At 35.3% G+C, this 22,235-nt stretch overlaps 1 protein-coding gene and 1 long non-coding RNA gene across 5 annotated transcripts; both read left to right on the top strand.

Annotated features, from left to right (window-relative positions):
* The first annotated feature begins 2,331 nt into the window (after positions 1 to 2,331).
* On the top strand, positions 2,332 to 4,479 carry LOC133312440 (uncharacterized). Its single transcript, XR_009751681.1, has 3 exons — positions 2,332 to 2,653; positions 2,808 to 2,959; positions 4,147 to 4,479. It is a non-coding gene; the product is annotated as an uncharacterized LOC133312440 (long non-coding RNA).
* A 2,627-nt stretch (positions 4,480 to 7,106) lies between these two features.
* Positions 7,107 to 21,833, top strand: LOC133312414 (uncharacterized). 4 transcript variants are annotated; one of them, XM_061513593.1, is made up of 22 exons: positions 7,107 to 8,212; positions 9,334 to 9,449; positions 10,063 to 10,271; positions 11,524 to 11,643; positions 11,858 to 11,986; positions 12,062 to 12,187; positions 13,334 to 13,389; positions 13,486 to 13,585; positions 13,666 to 13,783; positions 13,882 to 14,091; positions 14,199 to 14,535; positions 15,877 to 15,970; positions 17,402 to 17,510; positions 17,999 to 18,270; positions 18,414 to 18,541; positions 18,689 to 18,923; positions 19,504 to 19,692; positions 19,880 to 20,166; positions 20,425 to 20,542; positions 20,654 to 20,896; positions 21,067 to 21,155; positions 21,247 to 21,833. In XM_061513593.1, exons 1-22 carry the CDS (start codon positions 7,380 to 7,382, stop codon positions 21,392 to 21,394), a joined length of 4,266 nt encoding a protein of 1,421 aa, XP_061369577.1. In that variant the 5' UTR covers positions 7,107 to 7,379; the 3' UTR covers positions 21,395 to 21,833. The 4 variants fall into 4 exon arrangements, with proteins under 4 accessions (XP_061369577.1, XP_061369576.1, XP_061369575.1 ...); XM_061513592.1 differs by having other exon boundaries at positions 7,108 to 8,212; positions 19,880 to 20,140; positions 20,339 to 20,542; XM_061513591.1 differs by having other exon boundaries at positions 7,110 to 8,212; positions 20,332 to 20,542.
* The last annotated feature ends 402 nt before the right edge of the window (positions 21,834 to 22,235 follow it).

Below are 22,235 nucleotides of genomic sequence, written 5' to 3'. Positions count from 1 at the left end.
CTACTTTTCATGAGAGGAGTAAGCACATAAACCTTGACTGCCATATCACCCGCGAGAAGATCAACAACAGTTTAATCCATTTGATTCTTGTCTCCACTCATCAACAGCTTGCCGACATCTTCACGAAGGCACTTCATCCTGCCCCTTTTCGGGAATTGTTGTCCAAGTTGGGATTTTGTGATATCCACCTCCCAACTTGAGGGGGGTGTTGAGTATCAGTTTGTTATCTGTTTTCTGTTGTAGTAGTTAGTTTGTAGTTAGTTAAACTGACTCAGTTAGTTAGTAATTAACCCAGGTTAGATATTGGTTAGTTTTCTGTTTTTACAGTTGTCATTGCTGATCTAATATATATATTGAACTCGTTGTACATTCAACTTACTTTTCTAATAATGAAATACTTAGATTCTATTTTCTCTCTGTGTTACCAAATGGAGTGCTTCAGTTTCGTTTGTTTCACTATTACTTTTTATTATTTGTACCAAAAAATATACTTTTTTTATTAAGAGTCATTTACGTTGGGGCCGGGCCGGCCGACGGTTGCATGCTTCCCCTAACGCTGCTGGAAAATTGAAAACCGCGCATACAAGTAATTTTTTTTATAACTCGAAAGGTATTTTCATTCAACTTCATCTGATTACTTTGTCCTCAGAATGGAGTACGGTCCGAATGCTATTCTTATTGGAATAGCAGGTGCATTGTGCTTTGCTAGCGGAGAAAGGATGAAACTAATCCCCACTTTGTCTCTGACCCTCAAAAATCTTTTTGAGACAGAATTTGAACCACTAACCCAAGTAAACCCTTAAAATCTCAATTGCCAACTGGGCCAGCCTTGAGGTTTACAAATAAATTTCTTTAACAATTGCTGCTAGAGTGTTTTATATTTTGAGAGTGAGAAGAAATTATATTAACCTTTTTAAATTTGTTATAAGAAACTTTTATAATAAATTATTTTGAATTTAAAAAATTAAGGAAAATGCATATATTTAGATTGATAAAATTTGTGTTTAATACACCTTATAAAAGTTTTATTGAAATATTTAAAAATAATAATTAAAATCTCGTACCTATTTGAATTCCTTTTACGTATGTGGAAAAATATTATAATTAATGTTGTTATTTTCTTTTTTAATCATTTATTTTTCCATTTTATTGTAATTAATATTGTTGCTAATGCAGCAGTGTACTTCAAGACTTCAAAGTGCAAAAATTGCTTTATACTTTGTAAAAAGTATACTTTATATTTTTTTCGATAAAATTGTAATACAAGCTTCCGTTCAGTCAACATGGCAATATGCGAAGAGTGATGACCCGGTACAGGTATCCTTTGCCTATATGTTTATAATATGTGGCAATATCAATATGTGTGTAGATTTTCAGAGGCATTTTTTTTTTTCTGGGAGGAGTTTAAAATTCCAAAATTGTAATTTTTATTTTATTTTTTCGATTAAATCGTAATTCAAGCTTCCGTTCATTTTTTTTTGCCTATATGTTTATAATATGTGGCAATATGTGTGTTGCAAATGTGAGAATCCAAAATGCTGACATACATTTTTAAAAAGATCTAAAAAGTTTTTAGCTTTTTAGTTTTTTCTTTGTTATATATATATATATATTTACTATTAGAACTTTTGTAAAATTTTATGTAGTTAAGGTTTTGCTTATAAGAAAAATAAAAGCTTGCAAACAGTCATTCTGCTTGGAAGATCCTAAAACAAAATATATTATCATTGTTATTTGGTAAATTTATAGTTTAAGCTTGAAAGGTGCATGTCTTCTAATCACAAATAACCCCAAAGTATTAATCCAGGTTAGCATCCAGCTTAAATCTTATGACCACTCATTCTCCTTGCCACTTTGTATGAATAATCACTATATCAAAGTTATAGCATTGTATCATTTCTAGTTTTTAGGAAATATAGTTTCTCGTGTTATATGAAACAAAAAAAATGAGTGAAACTCACTTTTTTTTTTCACTTTTCTTTAATTGGTCCCGTATATTTTTATATGCGTGTATGAAACTAAACTATCTCATACAATTTAAGAAAATATATTCACTTTAAACCAACGGAAATACTATTCTTATGTGGTAGGAAGGATGAATAGTTTTTTTTGTTGAAAGATCAAAAATTGAGTTCTTTTTCTTTTTCTCTTTTTTGTTTTAAAAAATAATGGACTCATGAATGTTTGTGTGTGTAGAAAAATTTGCTTATGAGTTGCAACATAAGAAAACTAAAGCACTTAGGTGGTGTTTGGCTCACGGTTTTTCAAAAAGTTTCCTATGCAAACGAAACAAGGATTCCAGAAATGTCTTGTTTGGTAGAATAGATTCACTCAAAAATCCATCCATCCAAGATGCATAGCTTTTTCAATTGGATCACAAAATGACAGCTTTCGGCACTGTTTCGAAACCGTTTTCGTAGGTGGTTTTTTGCAAAAAGATGGCTAAATCACTGTTTGCTTCATTTTTTCACACCCATTATACCCTCTGAAAAGGCAAGAGATGATACGATGGGGAAGCTTGTGTGTCTGGTCAGCAGCTTAGGGCGTGAGTAGATAGAAAGTGAGTACGTTGTCTTCCTTGTGTGGGTTGAAGAGCACCTTCGTACACGGCGACCGGAAGAAAGCATCATTGCATGGTGGTTGTCGACAGAAGGTTTGCTTTCCAGAACTATCGACCTCACCCAGCTTCTCTTTTTTTTCTCTATTTCTCTGCGTATTTCCTTTTCTTTTCATTTTTTTTTTCCATAACTACTCTTTGAAACTGATTGATGTTATGGGTATGTCTGGTATTGAATTACCATGACAAGGATTTGCAATTGCATGGTAGAATGGAGGAACTGCCAGGGGCGTTTGGCACCAGTGCCAGCTTTGCTCTTCGATTGGGGCAAACTGTTTTCTCCTCCGCTTCCCTTCTTTTCATGTGCTTGGACGTTGATTTCTATGGCTACACCGCTTTCTGGTAATTCTGAATTTTCTTATTTATTTTTTATTGAATTTTCATGTGTTTATGTTGCTCTTCTTCAACCCAATTCTGGGTCTGTCTTACTATGTCACTGATCCCCCAAAGTTGATAACTTTTTTCAATTTAATCTTGCCCCATCATCATTTTAAAATGCAATTTACAACTAATTGGTTGCGTTTTGGTAGAATTGAGTTTGAGAATTATTGTTGAAATCAAACTAATGAAGGGTTTCTATTAGTTTGTGGTGGGTATCAGAGAATGGTGTTGTGGGCAGGAGTTGAGGAAGAAAGTAAGTCATGATGGATAGCCTATTCAATTAATTGTTCAGGGCTTTCACACATTCATTGGAATTGTGAGCCAATGTTAGTGTGGTGCAGATCCATTATTTTCAACTTTCTTGAGCCAATGCTCAGTTACTCATATTATAGGCAAAATAATGCAAATATACTTTGGCATTGAAATTGTTTTTGTGCCACTGTAAGGAGGATTATTGAAAACATTGAATAATATAATATAGTGATTTTTGGTCAGAGAAAGTTTATGTATCAGTTATTGGTCATGAGAAATCACATTCAATTAGCCTATTAATCTATTGCCATGTTGCTGGCCAAACCGCTGGAGAAAAAACAATAAATTTTGGCTTTGTAGTAGAAGTAATGAGAATGGATGATCTCAAGTTGTTTTTGTTGAATTTAAATCTTTGGTTAGATTAATATAAAGTTGCCAGCACTGTTTTTGCATTCTTCACTTCAGTGTTCCTTTTTTCTAATTACGTTAGCCATGTAATGCAATTTCACATGCAATGTGGAGGTGTTGGTATGATGACCAAGGTGCTGGCCTAAAAGCTCCAACTTTTCACTTTAACATGGTTTGGTTGTGATTAGAGGACATATTTCTTTGTGAATAGTTTGTTTATATAGCAAGTATATAGTTTAAAACCTACAGTAGGTTAATCCTAATACACACTAAAATACTTCAAGGACTCTGCTTTTATACTTCACCAATGCACTAATGATATTAGAATTTTTCTATAGTTGGTCGTATGAATTATATAATACTTCTTTTATGTCTGTCAGTTTCACTCATTGGTATTTATTCTGTCAGCATGGTCTTCATTTTGTGCATTATGTACTGCCAACTGCCTCACATTTTAACTTTGTCTCATTATTTTGATTGTGTCCTAGTCTTTTTGTCATGCTACAACGGGGAAAAAGTCATTTTGTGGAGAAGAACATTGGAGTTCCTTTCTCATGGGCATTGACAAAGTGCTCATGCATCAGGTTATGATGTTTGCCTCTTGATGATGTGAAAAATTGTTGATCCATGTCTTCCCAGATAAACTCCAAAGGCCAACAGCATGAACCATTCAAGCATATGTGTTTGATGTAGGGTTTATGAAGTAAATATTCTACTGTTTTTGTTTTTAGTTTGTTGCATCTTAACTCTGTAATTTAATATAAATGTGATATGTTAACCAGGTCCAAATTACTTCTCCATTCACTGTCTGTACTCAAATGACAATGATATTGGATTTTAGTAAGATGGTTATCAACACAATACAGTGTTACTATTTTATGCTTGCTTCCTTTTAATTAAGTTGATGTTTCTAGTTACATACGTATCAGGAAAAAATGTTAAAAAAAAAGTCAGTGTCTATCTCTTTTTTCATATGGTAATGTATTATTACTCAAGGTGAATGAAAGTCACAGCACCACCAGTTTGGCTAAACGAAGAATATGGCTACTTGAATAATAGTAAAAAAGAAGAACATTGCCATAATAGATTGGGTGTGATGGTGTATACTTTACAGTGATGTCAACATTTATTTCCAAAAAATTAGATATTGTTATTATTATCATCATCATTATTACTATTTTGATAAAAAGAAAAGTTAGATATTGTTAACAAAAGATGTATAACACAGCAGATACTGAAACAGTACCAATCAAACGCAACATAATTGGTGTGAAAAATTCAAATGAATAATATGTGGTTTCCACAGAATGGAGAAATAATTATATTCCAGCAAAGTTCATAAAACTCAATTCCTAATCAAGCTTCCGTAATGGGCATTCAGAAAAGAAACGTTAAATAAAAAAGTAATACAATCAGTCATCACAGGGAGCCAACCAGACTTTCTGGTTAGAAATTACGTGATTTTAAAATCAGGGTTATTTTCGTAATAACAACTTATTTTCCCATCTATATTTTACCTCCAACCAAACATAGATTTTATAAAAGTTATCTAATTTTTCCAGTAAACTTTTTCTCAACCAAACAACTTTTTTTTACATTTTCCTATCTATCTCACTTTATCTCACTTTTCAACTATTTCCCTATCAATTACATTTCCCTAGTATTCAAAATTTTTTTTCTCAACCAAACGCCCCCTTAAACCAATGCTATAATCCTATTGTTATAGAAAAATATTTCCTGACTCGACACTCTGTTCATATACTAAATTATACACATCTTTGAAAACTTAAATATAAACAACAAGAACTCATTTATTTTCCATAACCATAACCTTCTATAATATTTCTCTTAGTAATCTTTTAAACTTAATTTCAGGTCGATGAAAATTGCGTTTATTTTTATTTTTTTATTTCCTTGCCATCCCATCTAACTATGTAAAAAAATAATGCTTTCACAAGCATAAATCAAAATAAGTTATTTGAAATATATAATTAGTCTCTTGTCCTAATCTTTATTCAATTTATTTCTTACAGTTTTTAGATTGTGATTGATGTAATTTTTTTTATATTTTACATGCATATCTCATTTGTTATTGTAAAGAGAGATAAAATGTTTCTTTTTCTTTCATTGCAATTTAAGACTGTGTCATCTCATTGTATTAAACCGTGATCATAAACTTAGGAACACATTACATTCTGAATTTTATGCTGGGCCAGCCTATACCAAGAGGTTGAAAAATTTCTGTCCATCTTAGAAAAAAAATTAGCAAACCAAAAGACTGACCCATATAACCTTTGGTCCATTTTTTAGACACGGCATCACCATCCAACGGGGAACATAAACAAAAATATCATAAATAATTTACATGTATCTTAGAGTTGAGAGATACGGATTGAATTCGGAGATCCTAGTCTTGCATGTTATTATCATGGCATAATTGCGGAATTGAAATGAATAAGCATCGTGGAAATACAGATTTAAATAACATTAATTATTGTTTACATATTAATATCAGAAATTAAAAGCGTGAAAACAACATGATTGTTACTATTATCTGACAAGATGATTTTATTATTAGATAAAATTATTTATGTATTTACTCCACACAAAATCGTGCTTCTTCGATTCTACTGCTATTACTATTATAAAAATTTAAACGCACAATAATTGACAAATAGATATCAACAAAAAAAAAATTAAAAATACAGAAATACATTATTTTAAAAATAAATAAATAAAGACATATTTACTTTTAAATAACTTTTTATTCACGTGTTTTTTTTTTTTTCGGTTACACATATTCAGGATAGCAAATCCAAAAAAACCTGTATGAGTAAGCTTCTTGTGCCTGGCACATCTGAGTGCATACGCGTGTAGTTTATCTTTCAATATCCATCATCAATTATTTTATTAATAAACCAACGGCCGCAAAACACTCCCTCACTGACACGGCCTCCAAACCCTTTGCTCATAAATCTGCCACAGCCGCGGCAACTGTGGCCGTTGGCGGAACCTCATTCGTCAGCTCACGTGACGCGACTCCACGGTGGCGCCGTCGCTGCACCCCCTACTCATTTCTCGCTTGTCTTGATGCTTGGTCACGCTCCTTGCTCGTGCGCGCGTGAGTTACACGCAACCAATAAACCTACCCTTTCATGTCCTTGTTAGCTTTCCTATTCCACATGGGTTTCTTCCGTTAATTGTTTTCGTTATTTAGAGGTGTGTATTAGACGCTCCTTTAACGCGGCGTGAGCTTCGGTAAAGCAAGAAATGATCCCCTACGGTGAAAGTCCTCAATAATTCCCAACACTAGCCCAATCAGAGTCATCCAAGTGGAAGAAAATCAATTATCACAAGAGAGAGAAATGAAAACGCTAGAAAGGAGTAGAGAACACCGAGGTTCACATGAACCTTGCCGTATTTAAGTACTCCCTTTCTCCTTTACCATCAGAATTAAATAAAGCTCGCTCTTCCACATTGAGGTTCTTCTCTCTAATTCCATTCGAGCTTTCTCCTCGTGTGTATCTGAGAGATTTCTAGGGTTTTCAGTGAGATTGAAATTCCTTACGCACGCAGAGACTAGGGTTTTTATTTTTTTAATTTTCTTTCCTTCTTCATGTTAACCGTGACGGTTCATTGCATTGGTTTCTGAATGAAATTTCACTTCCGAAACACCAATCTCGGTTCCCCTCAATGTGATGACTTCTATCGCCGCCGGTGAATGGCTCGATTTCGTTTCCGGCGCCTCCGTTTCTTCGCCATCTTCGCGTTCGCCCTCGTCAGGCACAGTTTGTGTGACGAATCCACGAGCAACGAGTTGGGGCGCGATTTTTCCGTAACTGATTTTGATTGGAACCTTTTTCATCAGGATTACTCGCCGCCGGCTCCTCCGCCGCCACCGCCTCACCCGCCGTCGGTGTCGTGCGTGGACGATCTTGGCGGGGTTGGGTCTCTGGACACGACGTGCAAGATAGTGAACGATGCGAACCTCACTCGCGATGCGTACATAGCAGGGAAGGGCAATTTTAACATCCTACCTGGGGTGAGGTTTCACTGCAAGATTCCCGGGTGCAGGATAAACTTTAATATTACTGGTAATTTTAGTTTAGGTACCAACTCGTCGATTGTCACCGGAGCTTTTGAGCTGGAGGCAGAGAATGCTGTTTTTGGAAATGGTACGGCGGTGAACACGACGGGAATGGCGGGTCAGCCTCCTCCTCAGACGAGTGGTACTCCCCAAGGTGTTAGTGGGGGTGGCGGGGGGCATGGTGGGAGGGGTGCCGGCTGTTTGGTTGACACGTCGAAGCTCCCGGAGGATGTATGGGGAGGGGATCCGTATGCATGGGCTACGCTGCAGAACCCGTATAGTTATGGGAGCAAGGGTGGCTCCACAAGCAAGGAGAGTGACTATGGTGGGTTGGGCGGTGGCCTTGTGAGGATGGTTATTCATCAAGTTGTTGAGATGAATGCAACTGTGTTGGCTGATGGGGCCGATGGAGGGACCAAAGGTGGAGGTGGCTCTGGAGGCAGCATCTACATCAAGGCTCACAGAATGTAATAGTTTTATTTATTTCTATCTTATTTGGTTAACGTAAGCATAATCTTATTGAATCAGAACTATTATGATTGTCATCTTTCTATTCTAATAGGTCTCTGATTGGGCGATATCTAGTTTGCAGTTTTGATTTTCATCTTGACATCTTCATTCTTGCTGTGTATTCGCTATTTTTTCCCCTTCCAAATTTTTAGTCTGTTACCGTACTCTCTATATGCCTCGTTATAATTTTAAAGTGAGATTATATATGCTGACACTCACTTGAGAAAACATGATTTAAATTAAAGATCTTTTTGTGAAGTTAATACACTTATGGTCTAGGCTTTGAAGTTCATTATTACCTTGTAATCTGTTTATAAGCTTATTAATATCTCCACATGAAACTATAAGTTCATTATTACCCTCAATCATATTAACCTCGATGTTTCTCCTTTTTAATCTGTTCTTATCTCCCCGACACATTGCAACAATAAGGTGAAGTCTTCACAAAAAAGAAGTTGAAGTTACATCTTATCTGTCTATCTGATAATGGCAAAAACCAAATGGTTAAATTTTAAACGGCTTTCATCATACCCAGATAGTGTTTTCAACCTAGCCAGTTGTTAGCTTTTTGTAAGTCAGCGCTGTATGTTGCATGGTTATATAAGAGACATAACTGATACAAGTTACCAAATGTCTTTTCTGTAAAATCTTGTCTGGGAAGTTTCTTCTTTCTTGGTAACAATTGTTTATGCTGTTTCCATGTTGCTGCATTCCATGGTGTGGTTGTCTATATATGACATCAGCTACTCATCATCATTATCATAATGAATATAGTAGCGTGTGTGTGTGTGTGTGTGTATGTATATTTATATATAAATTTTCAACTATCACCTATATTTGTATAGGTATCTATTACTGAAAACATTAAGCCACATCAAAGTTTGTTGGCGAATGTATGCGTCTACAAATATACATTTGAAGGATTTTTTATCCCTACATTCATATGCCTAGTTGTATTAGCCAATAATGAATGTATTAAATTAGTTTTGTGCCTGATTGCAATTCAAATGTAATGTACTTTTCATGATTCTAGTTTTTATGTTTTTTCTTTGATCTGTTTTTTTCTTTTAAAGAGCAGGACTGGTAGTGGGATGATAAGTGCTTGTGGAGGTAATGGTTTTGCTGGTGGTGGCGGCGGGAGAGTTTCAGTTGACGTTTTCAGTAGGCATGATGAGCCCAAAATTTACGTGCATGGTGAGGATTTTATGTTTTTGCTTTGGTTAGCTCTTTCTAAATATAATTTGAAGAGACCTTCCCTGCAAATCAAGTACTCCTATATGCTAATATATAGGGTAACATGTTACCTTGTTCAAATCTGTAAAGAAATAGCTATAAGTAGGTGTCATTGTTAGGATTTAAAAATTCTATTTCAATCTTTTAGTTGAGTCTTAAAGAGAGTGATGTTCGGAAAACCAACCCCTTCTCCTCAGGTATGTTGGTTATGAGAAGATGCAATGAGTAATTATGTATTTTGAATTGGTGTACGAATTTTTGGGAGAATAATGTTCTGAAGAATCAGGGTTGTGGAACTTCCACTGTGAGGAGCACCTGATTGCTATTTAAAAGTCTCTTGTCTTCGATTTGTTTATGGATGATAAGGCAAATATTTAGAAATGAACTGTTAACTATTTTCGGCACTTTACTGGAATTACCTTGCACTTGAGTTAAACAAATAGGATTTGAGGAGCTACTCTCTACTCTAGATGATTTTAAAATTCTTGTATGACTTTACTATTGTGTTTAGCTATGTTGGGATTCCGAACTTATCAACAGTTATGTTGACTGCACAATTGATTTCTTATTTCAGGTGGTAGTAGCTTGGGCTGTCCTGAAAATGCAGGTGCTGCTGGGACTCTCTATGATGCGGTTCCTCGAAGCCTTATAGTTGATAACTTTAACATGACAACTGATACAGAGACACTTCTGTTGGAGTTTCCTAATCAACCTCTTTGGACTAATGTTTATGTTCGAAATAAGGCTAGGGCCACGGTTCCTTTGCTTTGGAGTCGTGTACAGGTTTGTCAAATGCAGATCTATAAATTAGTTGGATAATGCTGATTTTCTGTTAATAAACCTCTTTTCTTTTCTTCCTTGTCTGGTGACAGATTTTTTTCTTATTCTTTGATTTTTATTTTGCTTTTTTTTATTTTTTTACATGAGTACATGAACATATACGAGTACTTCGAATGAAACATATGAAGAAGGAAAAACAAATTAGGCAATTAAATCATATGATTGGACAGGGATCTTTGGAAAAGGGAATTTAATGTTGTTCTACCCAGTTTTATGAGGGATAGGTTTAGTATTTTATATTGCAATTACTGTGTTTGCCAAAATTGACTCCCTCAAAGAAGCCAAGTTCCGAAGCAACTCGCCAGTATAAGTTTGGATATTTTTAATAAACTGTCGAGCCAGAATAATCCCACTGACAAAATTGTTGAAGATAAAAGCAATGAAGCACCAAATACGATAACTTACTGGAGTATGTGTCTTCATAAGCTTTTATTCCATTTGCTTGATATGTATTTGTTTATATTGACTTGTATTGTACTGCTAACTATGGGTTCTTTTAAATCCATATTTTTCTAGTTCAGGAGCTTTCTTCGGGCTGATGTGAATTCAATCTATTATCTATCTTTTAATGCTTTTTTTTTTTTTGGGGTGTGGGGTGGTTTGATGCAAAGTGATTGAAAATTTTAACATTCTCTTGACTCCCTCCTAAGTTTTGGCTATCTGTTAGTATTCTTGGCTTGCTGCTGCTTAGAGGATGCCTTATTTTCTGCCTTTTATTATAAAGATTTTGGCTTGTTTAATTCTGTTTTCAAAAACAGTTTTTTAATTTTCAGAACAAAAAAAGAAATACCCGTTTGATCATGCTTGTTTTGTAAAAATAGTTCTAAAAATTGTAACTGTTTTTGTAGTTTTTAGAATCAATTTTAGAGAACATATTTTAGTTGTTTCTGTTTTGTGTTTTGATTTTTAACTTTCGAAACAATAAAACCACAGAAAACACTCATTTCATTGACTATTCTACAAAACAGTTTTAAAAACAAAAAAAGAAGAACATAATCAAACAGGCCCGAAGTCTGTATATTTCCTTTCCTTTCTAATAAATTCTTTGATCCAAAAAAAGATGGTAAGCTTCCTCTCTGTTTTCCATGCATATTGTGATGCATGTTCTGTTTTATTTTTAATCTGGCATAAAAAATATTTTTGGCATGTGAGGGAATCAGTCAACTACCTGTTCCTTTTGTTATTCATTGTATAGGTGCAAGGACAGATAAGCCTATTGCAGGGTGGGGTGTTGAGCTTTGGGCTGCGTCACTATGCTACATCGGAGTTTGAGTTACTGGCTGAAGAACTGTTAATGAGTGATTCTGTGATGAAGGTAGCTGGGATCTCTTGGAGTTTGTTTAGTAAATCTTGTTCCTTGGTTCATTGTTGAGCCTTAGTTCCACTGTCTGTTGCATCTTTGAATAGTTCTTTAGAACTACTAAACATAAATGTGCATATCTGAAATAGGCTGCACCATTTTTTTAATACTATCTAGTAATGTTCCAATGTTATTTATTAACGCCTTACACTTAATTTCTATGACAAAGGTATATGGAGCTCTTCGCATGTCTGTAAAAATGTTCTTGATGTGGAACTCAAAAATGCTCATAGATGGCGGGGAAGATATAACAGTGGCAACTTCTTTGCTTGAGGCTAGTAATTTGATTGTTCTCAGGGTATTTAACAACTCCTTGACTATGCAATATAATTCCATATATCTTCACATATGACCCATCAGGTTTTATTAACAGGAGTCTTCTGTGATACATTCCAATGCCAACCTTGGAGTTCATGGACAAGGTCTACTTAATTTGTCGGGCCCAGGAGATTGGATTGAAGCACAGCGTTTGGTTTTATCCCTATTTTATAGTATTCATGTGAGACATTGTTTTGTTTTTACCACTGATCATTCGTGTAGTCTTTTAAGCACTTAATTCCCTGTCTGATTTATCTAGAGTAATGAATTGGGAGATCTCATTTCTCTTGGCATTAGACTAACTTTCTTTTCATCCATCATTTCATATTGATTTGTAAGTCTTCATTATTTCCTGTGTCTTTCTTTCTTTTGTTCAAAAATTAATCTAATACAATATTGTTATGTTCTAATGTTAGTCTATTATGAATACTTTGGGTTATTATTAGTATGGGGAATGTTATATTTACAAACTCTTACAAACTACATTATGTCTTATCGGTAAGACACTCTTGAGTGAAGTCTTACTGGTAAGACATAGTGTAGTTTGTAAGTTTGTAAAAAAAAAGTTTGTGAATATAATCCTCCTCTATTAGTATAATGAAATGATGCAAAGATGTTTTTAAGTCCTGGTCAAGCACATATTTCAGCAAAACAAATCAATTACAATAAAGCTCACCAATTGTCTAAATTCCTATCGACTAAACCGTCATAAACCATGAGCAGTTGAGCTGACCACCAAAGAGAAGCCACGAAGACAATCCTATCACATATAGATCTAAGGTCAACAATTACTCCTCAAATTTTAACCATTCTGCTCAAACCAATCACACCCAAGCAACGCATAGAAAACTCATAATTACAAATTTTCTCCACTTTATGCCTCCCTAAACTTTTAAAACCAATCCGAAGGAACTGCTTTTTTGTGTTTATGCTCAAAGACTGATGAAAGTTGAAACTGTCAGAGAAAAATATCATAATGATTACTGATTATGGTTATTGGCTCTAGTCACATCTTGTCAGAATCTTGGCTTTATTTGGTGCTTACTCATTTTCTGCATACTTTTTGGGGCACAATAGACTGTTTTTGTCCATTGCGTCATTATTTTGGTGGCTCAATTGTACTTTTTCAATGTTCTTGGTTCTTCCAACAATTTGGGTTTGGGTCTTGTAACTTGTTAATTCTTTTATGTTAAATATAACCACTGTGGCAACTTGATTGCCTCTGGCAGTAGCCAGTGGTGATATTAGTGTATGTTCTTTGTGTTTTGGTTAAGTTTTATTTGGTCTTACCTCTAAAATTTGACTTTGCTTTTGACATTTTTGGTAGGTTGGGCCTGGATCTGTCTTGCGTGGTCCATTGGAGAATGCCACAACTGATGATATGTACGGTTGGATGTTGTCAAATCGTCTTTTGTTGACTTCTAATTCTGTGCATTAGTTTCTAGTTATGCTAAATTTTTATACTCGTATAATTGACAGTACTCCAAAGCTTTACTGTGACAACAAAGATTGCCCCTATGAATTACTTCATCCTCCTGAAGATTGCAATGTGAATTCATCCTTGTCATTCACACTTCAGGTAGTTTCGATGGTGTAATGGATTTGCTTATGCCAATATGTCTACAGCTGAAACTTGAAAACTCTATGTTGTCTTTCTAGATCTGCCGGGTTGAGGACGTCCTTGTTGAAGGCCTTATAAAAGGTTCTGTTGTTCATTTCCACAGGGCAAGGACCATAACTGTTGAATCTTCTGGAATAATATCTGCATCTGGAATGGGTATGTTTCCTTGTTGTCCTAGAGGTTGTTGTCACTTTTTAACTCAAATAACTGTGCACTTCCTTTATTCTTTGTGTGTCTAAAAACAAATTTTGCAGGCTGTACTGGTGGTTTGGGCCGTGGGAATATTCTAAGTAATGGTATTGGCAGTGGTGGTGGACATGGTGGTAAAGGTGGGGAGGCATGTTATAATGATACTTGTGTTGAGGGTGGGATTTCATATGGGACTGCAAACCTTCCCTGTGAACTTGGTAGTGGAAGTGGAAATGTCAGCTCAACTGGTATCACAGCTGGGGGTGGTATCATTGGTAAGCTTATGTTTGTGTCAGTTAATGAGTTCTTTTTGAGTATTTGAAGATGTTGATCACCACAAATTTTCTTTAATTTGCATTCTTGTGTTATATCTGTTGAGCAGTCATGGGATCATTAGAACATCCCTTGTCAAGTTTGTCCATACAAGGCTCTGTAAGTGCTGACGGAGAGAATTTTGAACCAGCAATCAGAATGGAAAAATATGCAATTTTTGATAATTCAACTGGAGGTCCTGGGGGTGGATCTGGTGGCACTATACTGTTGTTTCTCCATACCATTGCTATTGATGAATCAGCTATTCTTTCCTCTATGGGAGGATGTGGCAGTTTTAATGGAGGTGGTGGTGGAGGTGGTGGAAGAATTCATCTTCATTGGTCTGACATTCCCACTGGAGACGTTTATCAGCCCATTGCTAGTGTGAAAGGAGACATCCTGACTGGGTATGCCTATAATAAGCTTTTGCTGTAACTCTAATATATTATTTTAATCTGAATTTGCTTAATATTTCTGGGTGCAACTAAGTGTTCAAGGAAGTATTTGTTGGTGCATGTTATAGTGTGCCTATCGGCTGAAGAATGTCAGCTAAACTTTATGAGCTTGTAATCTTTCTTTTTTCCTAGCTGCCTTTTTACCCAAAAATAGAGTGCAGCCAGTGTTTGATGTAAATTTGCTACTGTTTTAGTAGCTGTAGTTGCCATTGATGTTAGTTTTCTTTGGTTTTTTATTTTCTATTTATCGTTTTCCTGTACCTCCAAATGAATAGATTTTCATTCTTTACCTTTATCAACATGGTAATAGCTTCTTCCTAGCAGAAGAGTAATTTTATTAGAAGGCTGTTAGCTAATGTTCTTTGTTTTTTTTTTTGTTAGAAAAAAAAGGTATGGTTAAAGAGATAAGTACAACCGGAACAAGGATATGACATCCTTGAGCTGGAAAATCTCTCTTGCTTTGTTTCTTCTTCTTTTTTTTTTTTTTAAAGAAGCAAAAGTAAAGAAAGGAAACTAGGAAAGCAGCAAGGCTGCCCAATACCTTTGCATATCAGAGATGGATGCTCCCTTGAACGGCAGCCTCGGGAAGAACTCACAAGATAGACTTAGAACATAACTCTGTCCCAAACCTAATTTAAAGGGTAATAATATGACACCCTTAAAAATGCACATATCCTGCTCCAGCCAGATGCACCTGATAATAGCAAAGTTATCACATTTGACCTCTCTACTCTTGCTAAACCTCAAACTGGACCATAAACAACTGCTCTAGTATAGAAGGGCACTCATAGTGGCCATCAGTCCCATCACGTATTACACATCCTGAAATGTTTTGAGACATGCAAATCTGTAGCAAATTTTTGCTGTGAATCCTTTTAGGCTAATGTATTTATTCTCCTACTTGGGAGTTGGGGTTGTAATTAGGGTTTGAGTTAGAAGAGAACTTATTTCTTTTCATTTTCTTTGCTATGGTCTTGTAAACATAACTTTTAGCTTGTATATTTTTATCCCAAAAAAAATACTTTTAGCTTTTATATGCTAAAGGTAGCATTTCCCTTCATGACCACTCACGCTTCTCGTCAGCATCAGAATGGAACTATGCGTAGCTTCAGGGGTGATTGCAGCCACAAACATCTGATCTGAAGGCTTAAAATTTGACACTTTTTTTTGTAAATAAATTTTATTAAATATTTTTTCCTTGATGTTTTCTGTTTTAGCACTTTGTAATTTGTTTCCAGTTCTGCCCTTGCTTTTCATTCATGTTGTAATGGTAATTATATCTGATTATGATAGGGGAGGAAAGGGTAAAGGCCAAGGTGGGTCTGGAGAAAATGGCACGATAACTGGGAAGGCTTGCCCCAAAGGGCTCTACGGTACATTTTGTGAGGTATATTTTCTTTCTGTTTTCCCCAATTCTGTTATGATTCTATATTTATTTATGGGCTTTCCCTAGTTTTCTGTTCATGAGTTTCCATGTTTACTCAATGCTTGACGTTACTCTATGTGTCTTGATGTTTTGTCTAAATATGTTACTTTTAATGATTAAACATGTGTGGAGGGGATAATAGTTCGGCATTTGTGGTCTCTGGTTGTCATCACTTTTTTAAGATTCTACATTATTTATATTGTAAACTCTATATGGTGGCAGATTGACGAGAGTGATATATTGATAAATCATGAAGGGAAATGAACTTTCCTTTTTTTGGGGGGCGTATACATAAGAGTGATGTTAATAGTTCAAGTTGCAGTAGACATAGAAATGCAATTTTGCTTATGTGTTCTCTACAAGGTTCGCAATACGTATCTTGTACGTTCAGTCGGTTTTTTATCGTGTATCGTGAATTGTATCGAATCGTAAGATAAAGAAACATAATAAAAAATAATTTAAAAATATATAATATCATATAAATCCAAATTCCAAAAAGAATCCAATCAACAAAATACTAAGCAACTAAAATTCAAACAAGTTATTCTCCTACTCATCAATCATCAAGATTAATATTATCACTATCAGCTTCTATTAGTGACATAACTAATACTGGTTTTTGTTGATTGATTTTTGAATTTAAATCACAAATCAAATCTTTGTTTTCTTTCCCTTGTTAATAATGATTTTTCAGATTTTTTTTAATTTGAATATCTTTATTTACTTTTCTCAAGTAATAGATACTTTTCAGATTTTTTTATACGAAAACTGTCAATTTGTATTTGATTTTTGTATCGTATGATACATGATTCGATACCATATCGTACGATATGGCGATACACAATCCAATACAAAGACTCATTCCAATACAAAGACTCATTCCGATACAACCAACTAATACGTATAACGGAGATTCTGTATCGTATGTGTATCGTACGATATTGATGCTTGTGCTGCAAGCTGGGGCAGCCATGTTGTTGATGCAACTTATGCAAGTGATTATTCACTGTCAACAACCTTCACTTTTGGCAACCATGCACAGCTGTTTTTTGTGTTTTTGCTTTGGTTTTGTAGATTCAGCTAGCCTTAGTAGAATCCAGTTCCCTTTTTAATTGCGTAGCATTGGCTAGAAAGTGTTTAAAAGATGAAACATGGTTTCTGGGCTGCAATCTCATAGTTGAATGCTTTTTGACTGGCATCCCACCTTTCTCAGCGCCTAGGCTGGCCCCAGCTTTTGACAACACTATTTAGAGGAAGCTTACTCTAATAGGAGCTTTCTTTACTCTCTTTGTCTTGTGTTCTCTGACTACTTCCTTGCTTTTCATTTTATGGTGACTAGTAGATGCTTCCATCTTCTACTCATAGGCTTTTATGCATCTTGCTTGCCTCCAGGAATGTCCAGCCGGCACTTACAAGAATGTTACTGGATCTGATAGATCACTTTGTCACCATTGTCCTGTTAACGAGCTTCCTCACCGTGCTGCTTATATTTCAGTCAGAGGTAGATTTTACAGTTTACTGGATGATTAAGCAAACAGGCATGCAAGAGACTTTATTCTCATGTAGTTTGAAATATTATATTGTGAAAGCTGAAGGATTTTATGATCATGGATTTGTATTTTTGTCGTTTATTCATTTATTGGGAAAAGTGTTTGTAATTTTAAAGGACACATGTTTGTATCATTTTAAGTGAAACTACTTTGTTTTGGTGATTTTTACCTTCTCTCTCCTCCTAATTTTGTGGAGGAGAGAGAATATAAAAAACCAATAAATATGCATCAAAACACATTAATTTCACTGAAAATGACACAAACTTGTATTCTTTAAAATGATATGCATTTTTTCCTTATTTATTTATTTATTTTTAAGGGTTGGGGTGGGTGGGTTTTGCAACGCCCTTTGTTGCTTCAATTATCTTCTAAAAGACCTTCATTCTTATCATGATATGGTGCATCATTGCTTAAATTGTCATCTTGTCTTTTTCTACAGGTGGTATTGCTGAAACCCCCTGCCCTTACCAATGCATTTCAGACAGATACCACATGCCTGACTGTTACACAGCTCTTGAAGAGTTAATTTACACATTTGGTGGGCCTTGGTTATTCGGTCTTTTTCTTACGGGTCTTTTGATCCTGTTAGCACTGGTGCTTAGTGTCGCAAGAATGAAATTTGTCGGGGTCGATGAATTACCAGGCCCAGCACCCACCCAACATGGCTCTCAAATAGATCACTCCTTCCCTTTCTTGGAGTCACTCAATGAGGTTTTCCTCAAACTATGTGGTTCCTTTTCTGATATTTGTGAATTAAGATGATCATACTTCTTAACAGTAGCTATTTTGTTTTTTTAACAAAAAAATCTTTGTTAATGGTATATGCTGATGACGTGTTGATGTGCAATGCGTAGGTCTTAGAAACAAACAGAGTCGAGGAGTCCCAGAGTCATGTTCATAGAATGTTCTTTATGGGACCTAATACTTTCAGTGAGCCCTGGCATCTGCCGCACACACCTTCTGAACAAATACAGGATATTGTGTTAGTAAAACTTTCTTCTGTTTGATCCTTGTAGATTCTGTGGTTGAAATTTGAGGATGTCAGCTATTTTATTTTAATTCTTTTAATGTTATTCACTTATTTGGTTATGATATTGAGATGGAGATCTTCCAACATTTGATGTGGCAGTTATGAGAGTGCATTCAATACATTTGTGGATGAGATTAATGCTATAGCAGCTTATCAATGGTGGGAGGGAGCATTATATAGCATTCTTTCTGTTCTTGCATATCCCCTATCATGGTCATGGCAACAATGGCGTAGGAGACTGAAGTTGCAACGTTTGCGCGAGTTTGTTCGATCAGAGTATGATCACGCTTGCCTTCGTTCTTGCCGCTCACGAGCTCTATATGAAGGGATTAAGGTTTGACTTGTTCATGTGCATATTGAACATGTAAATGATGAAATATTTGATATTCAGTTGATTTGTTAATGAATTGTGTTGGTTCAGGCGCGTCTCTTGATCCTGTCCTAATGTATATTCATGTGGTCAAAATACAAATTTGAGTTTATTAAATCTGGATAACTGTACACTTGCTGACTGAATGGTTTGTTTTTATTTCGTTGTCATGCCTGGTTAGTTGTAGTCCTATAGTTAAAGCATCGGTAATCTGTTATATCAGATGCCCTTTAGTTTATTGCATCACTGTTGATCATATTGTTATCATTTCTTTTTTATAAATAGACAGGATGAGATCATTAGTTTAAAACTATTGGGGTTGTTGATAACTGAAGATAAAATATTTCATATTTTCCTGTCTGACATGTCAGCATCATAAAGTCTTCATTTTCTTTTTTCTTTTTCTTTTTTAATTGAAGAGCTGTTCATTAAGAATAAAATGTTCTTTAGATCGCTTTGCAGCTTTTCATTTCAATTGAAATCAGATTGAATCTAAATATTGAATGCTATGTCAGAATGTTAATTGACCTGTAAAATGATATAGGTAAATGCAACTTCTGACTTGATGCTTGCTTATGTGGACTTCTTTCTTGGTGGGGATGAAAAGAGGACAGACCTTCCTCCCAGATTAACTGAAAGGTTCCCGATGTCATTGCTTTTTGGAGGTGATGGAAGCTATATGGCTCCATTCTCCCTTCAAAATGATAATATCCTTACTAGCCTCATGAGTCAGGTTTGTTTATTGATTTTGGGGAACTCAATTTATGTTATGTACAGATACACTTAGATACATGTGTCTTGTTACTTTTTGTTCCATTCCTAGGGAACTCAATTATATACACTTAGATACATGTTCTTGTTACTTTTTGTTCCATTCCTAGGGAACTCAATTATATACATATTTTAAATGTTGTTTGCAGTCTGTTCAACCTACAACATGGTATCGATTGGTTGCTGGGCTGAATGCACAATTGCGGTTAGTTCGCCGTGGAAGACTAAAAGTAACATTTCGTCCTGTCCTTAGATGGCTTGAGACTCATGCCAATCCTGCTTTGAGTATCCATGGTGTACGCGTTGATCTTGCCTGGTTTCAGGCCACAAGTAGTGGCTATTGCCACTATGGACTTGTGGTTTATGCTCTCGAGGAAGGTTATCCAGCCACTGGAGGAAGTATTGATGGAGCTTATAGAACTGAGGAAAGATCACGGTAATCTTTTGTACTCATGTCACGCTACAATATTCTTGTCATATCATCTTCATGAGAAACTGTAAAAAATGTTCTGATTGTGATCTAGAGAAATTTGTTGTATGGTTTTTGATGTGTGGTACTTGATATTTTTATGATGCGGTTTATATGATTTTTGGTTTCCAGGCTTCAGAGTGTTAAGAAGGAACATCCTTTGGGGCTTGCAAGAAACAGAACCCAACTAAGCCCCGGTGGAAGAATTGAGGACAATTATATGAGGCGAAAGACTCATGGAGCTACTTTAGATGTAAACAATTTGCATATGCTTGACGAGAAGAGAGATATCTTTTATCTTCTCTCTTTTATACTTCATAATACAAAACCTGTTGGGCATCAGGTATGTTGTATTGATCAATTTTTTATTGACTTATTAAACAAAATTGTTGGTTCTTGCTAACATTTGAGAACTGACTTTTTCCTCCTTTTCCTTTATGTGTGGTGGCTGCAGGATCTTGTTGGTTTAGTAATCTCAATGTTGCTTCTAGGAGATTTTAGTTTAGTGTTACTTACCTTGCTTCAGTTATATTCAATTTCTTTGGTGGATGTCTTCCTGGTATTGTTTACATTACCTTTTGGCATTCTCCTCCCATTTCCTGTTGGAATTAATGCTCTCTTTAGTCATGGACCAAGGCGTTCTGCAGGCCTTGCACGCCTTTATGCTCTGTGGAACCTTACGTCCTTCATAAATGTTGTGAGTTTTCAATCAAATTTCAGCTGATTGGTGATAGTTAGTCCTTCTATTTATTAATTAATTTTTGTCAGGCTAATGGACTTTAAAATTTATAAGGATGGGATACAGTAATATGGATTTTATTTTTTTCGGTTTTAATTTGGGATTTTGTGTATTATCTTTGTCACTAGGTGGTTGCATTTCTTTGCGGATATATTCATTACAACTCTCAATCGTCTTCCAGTAAAAGACACCCCAGCATTCAGCCATGGAGTATCATGTAAGGGTATTCCTAGCCTCAATAAGAGTTGTTTATTTGGAAAAGTCTTCCTCGTATAGTTATTTATTTCTCAACTGTTTGGGGGATGCAGGGACGAAAGTGAATGGTGGATTTTTCCAGCTGGATTGGTTTTGTGTAAATTGTTCCAATCTCAACTCATCAATTGGCATGTTGCCAATCTGGAAATTCAAGACCGTTCCTTGTATAGTAACGATTTTGAGCTGTTCTGGCAGTCATGATGGTATGTTCACAGCATAAATTTAACATTAACTTTCCCCCCCTTTCCCTGTTCTCTTGATCCATCACATGTTTGATTTATGTACGGTCTTGTAGAATAGGTCAAAGATTGACGTAGAGATGGTAGGAAACCTCGAGGTGGGAAAGAATAGAACTACAGAAATCCATAGTAGAAGTTGTAGAGGCATTCATTACTGTAACACCTAATGTTACCATAGCTTTTTTGTTTTTGTTTTTTATGAAAATATATCATTTTCACCTTGAATTTCCCCACTGTGTAAATATCAAGTATCTAAGCACTCTTGAATATGTTGTTATTTGTTGACTACTCGTAACTCATGCCTATTTTTTCTTCAAGTTCATTAAAATCAGAAGAGAGAATTTGGGTGTATTTGGATAGGATTTGAGCTTCGAGCCCCCAAAACATCAATTATATATATTTTTGGAGGACATAAAATTATGTTTATTATTATTTACTCGCGAATGTGGGTTTATAGTTTATTGTAATTAAGAGTTAAGTTGTTTTCTACGTCATTAAAATAATCTCCTTGAAATTATTAAAATGTTGATAAGGCCTGGCAGTCTGCCGCCTTCCAGGGGGCGGGTTAAGATTGTCAACTCCTGCAAATAGAGTTGGGTGCGGATCCTGTCTCCGTCCCGCACCATATAGTATCTGTTACTTTGTTCTCGGCCATTAAGATGTGTTCTTTTATTTGGTTAAATTTTAGATAGAGGTAGTTAAGTTGTTTGTGTGTTTTAATCACATGGGATGATGATTGTATTTTAAGATTGTGTTTGATTATGCTATTGGTGCAAATTTTATATTTTTCGAGGCAAAGATAG

Source organism: Gastrolobium bilobum, unplaced genomic scaffold, assembly GCF_033153095.1.
Source record: "Gastrolobium bilobum isolate Gb01-03AN ecotype WA unplaced genomic scaffold, APGP_CSIRO_Gbil_v1 utg3492, whole genome shotgun sequence".
Taxonomy (NCBI): Eukaryota; Viridiplantae; Streptophyta; class Magnoliopsida; order Fabales; family Fabaceae; genus Gastrolobium; species Gastrolobium bilobum.
The sequence above is the reverse complement of the archived record's forward strand: the minus strand, read 5'-3'. Positions and strand labels throughout refer to the sequence as shown.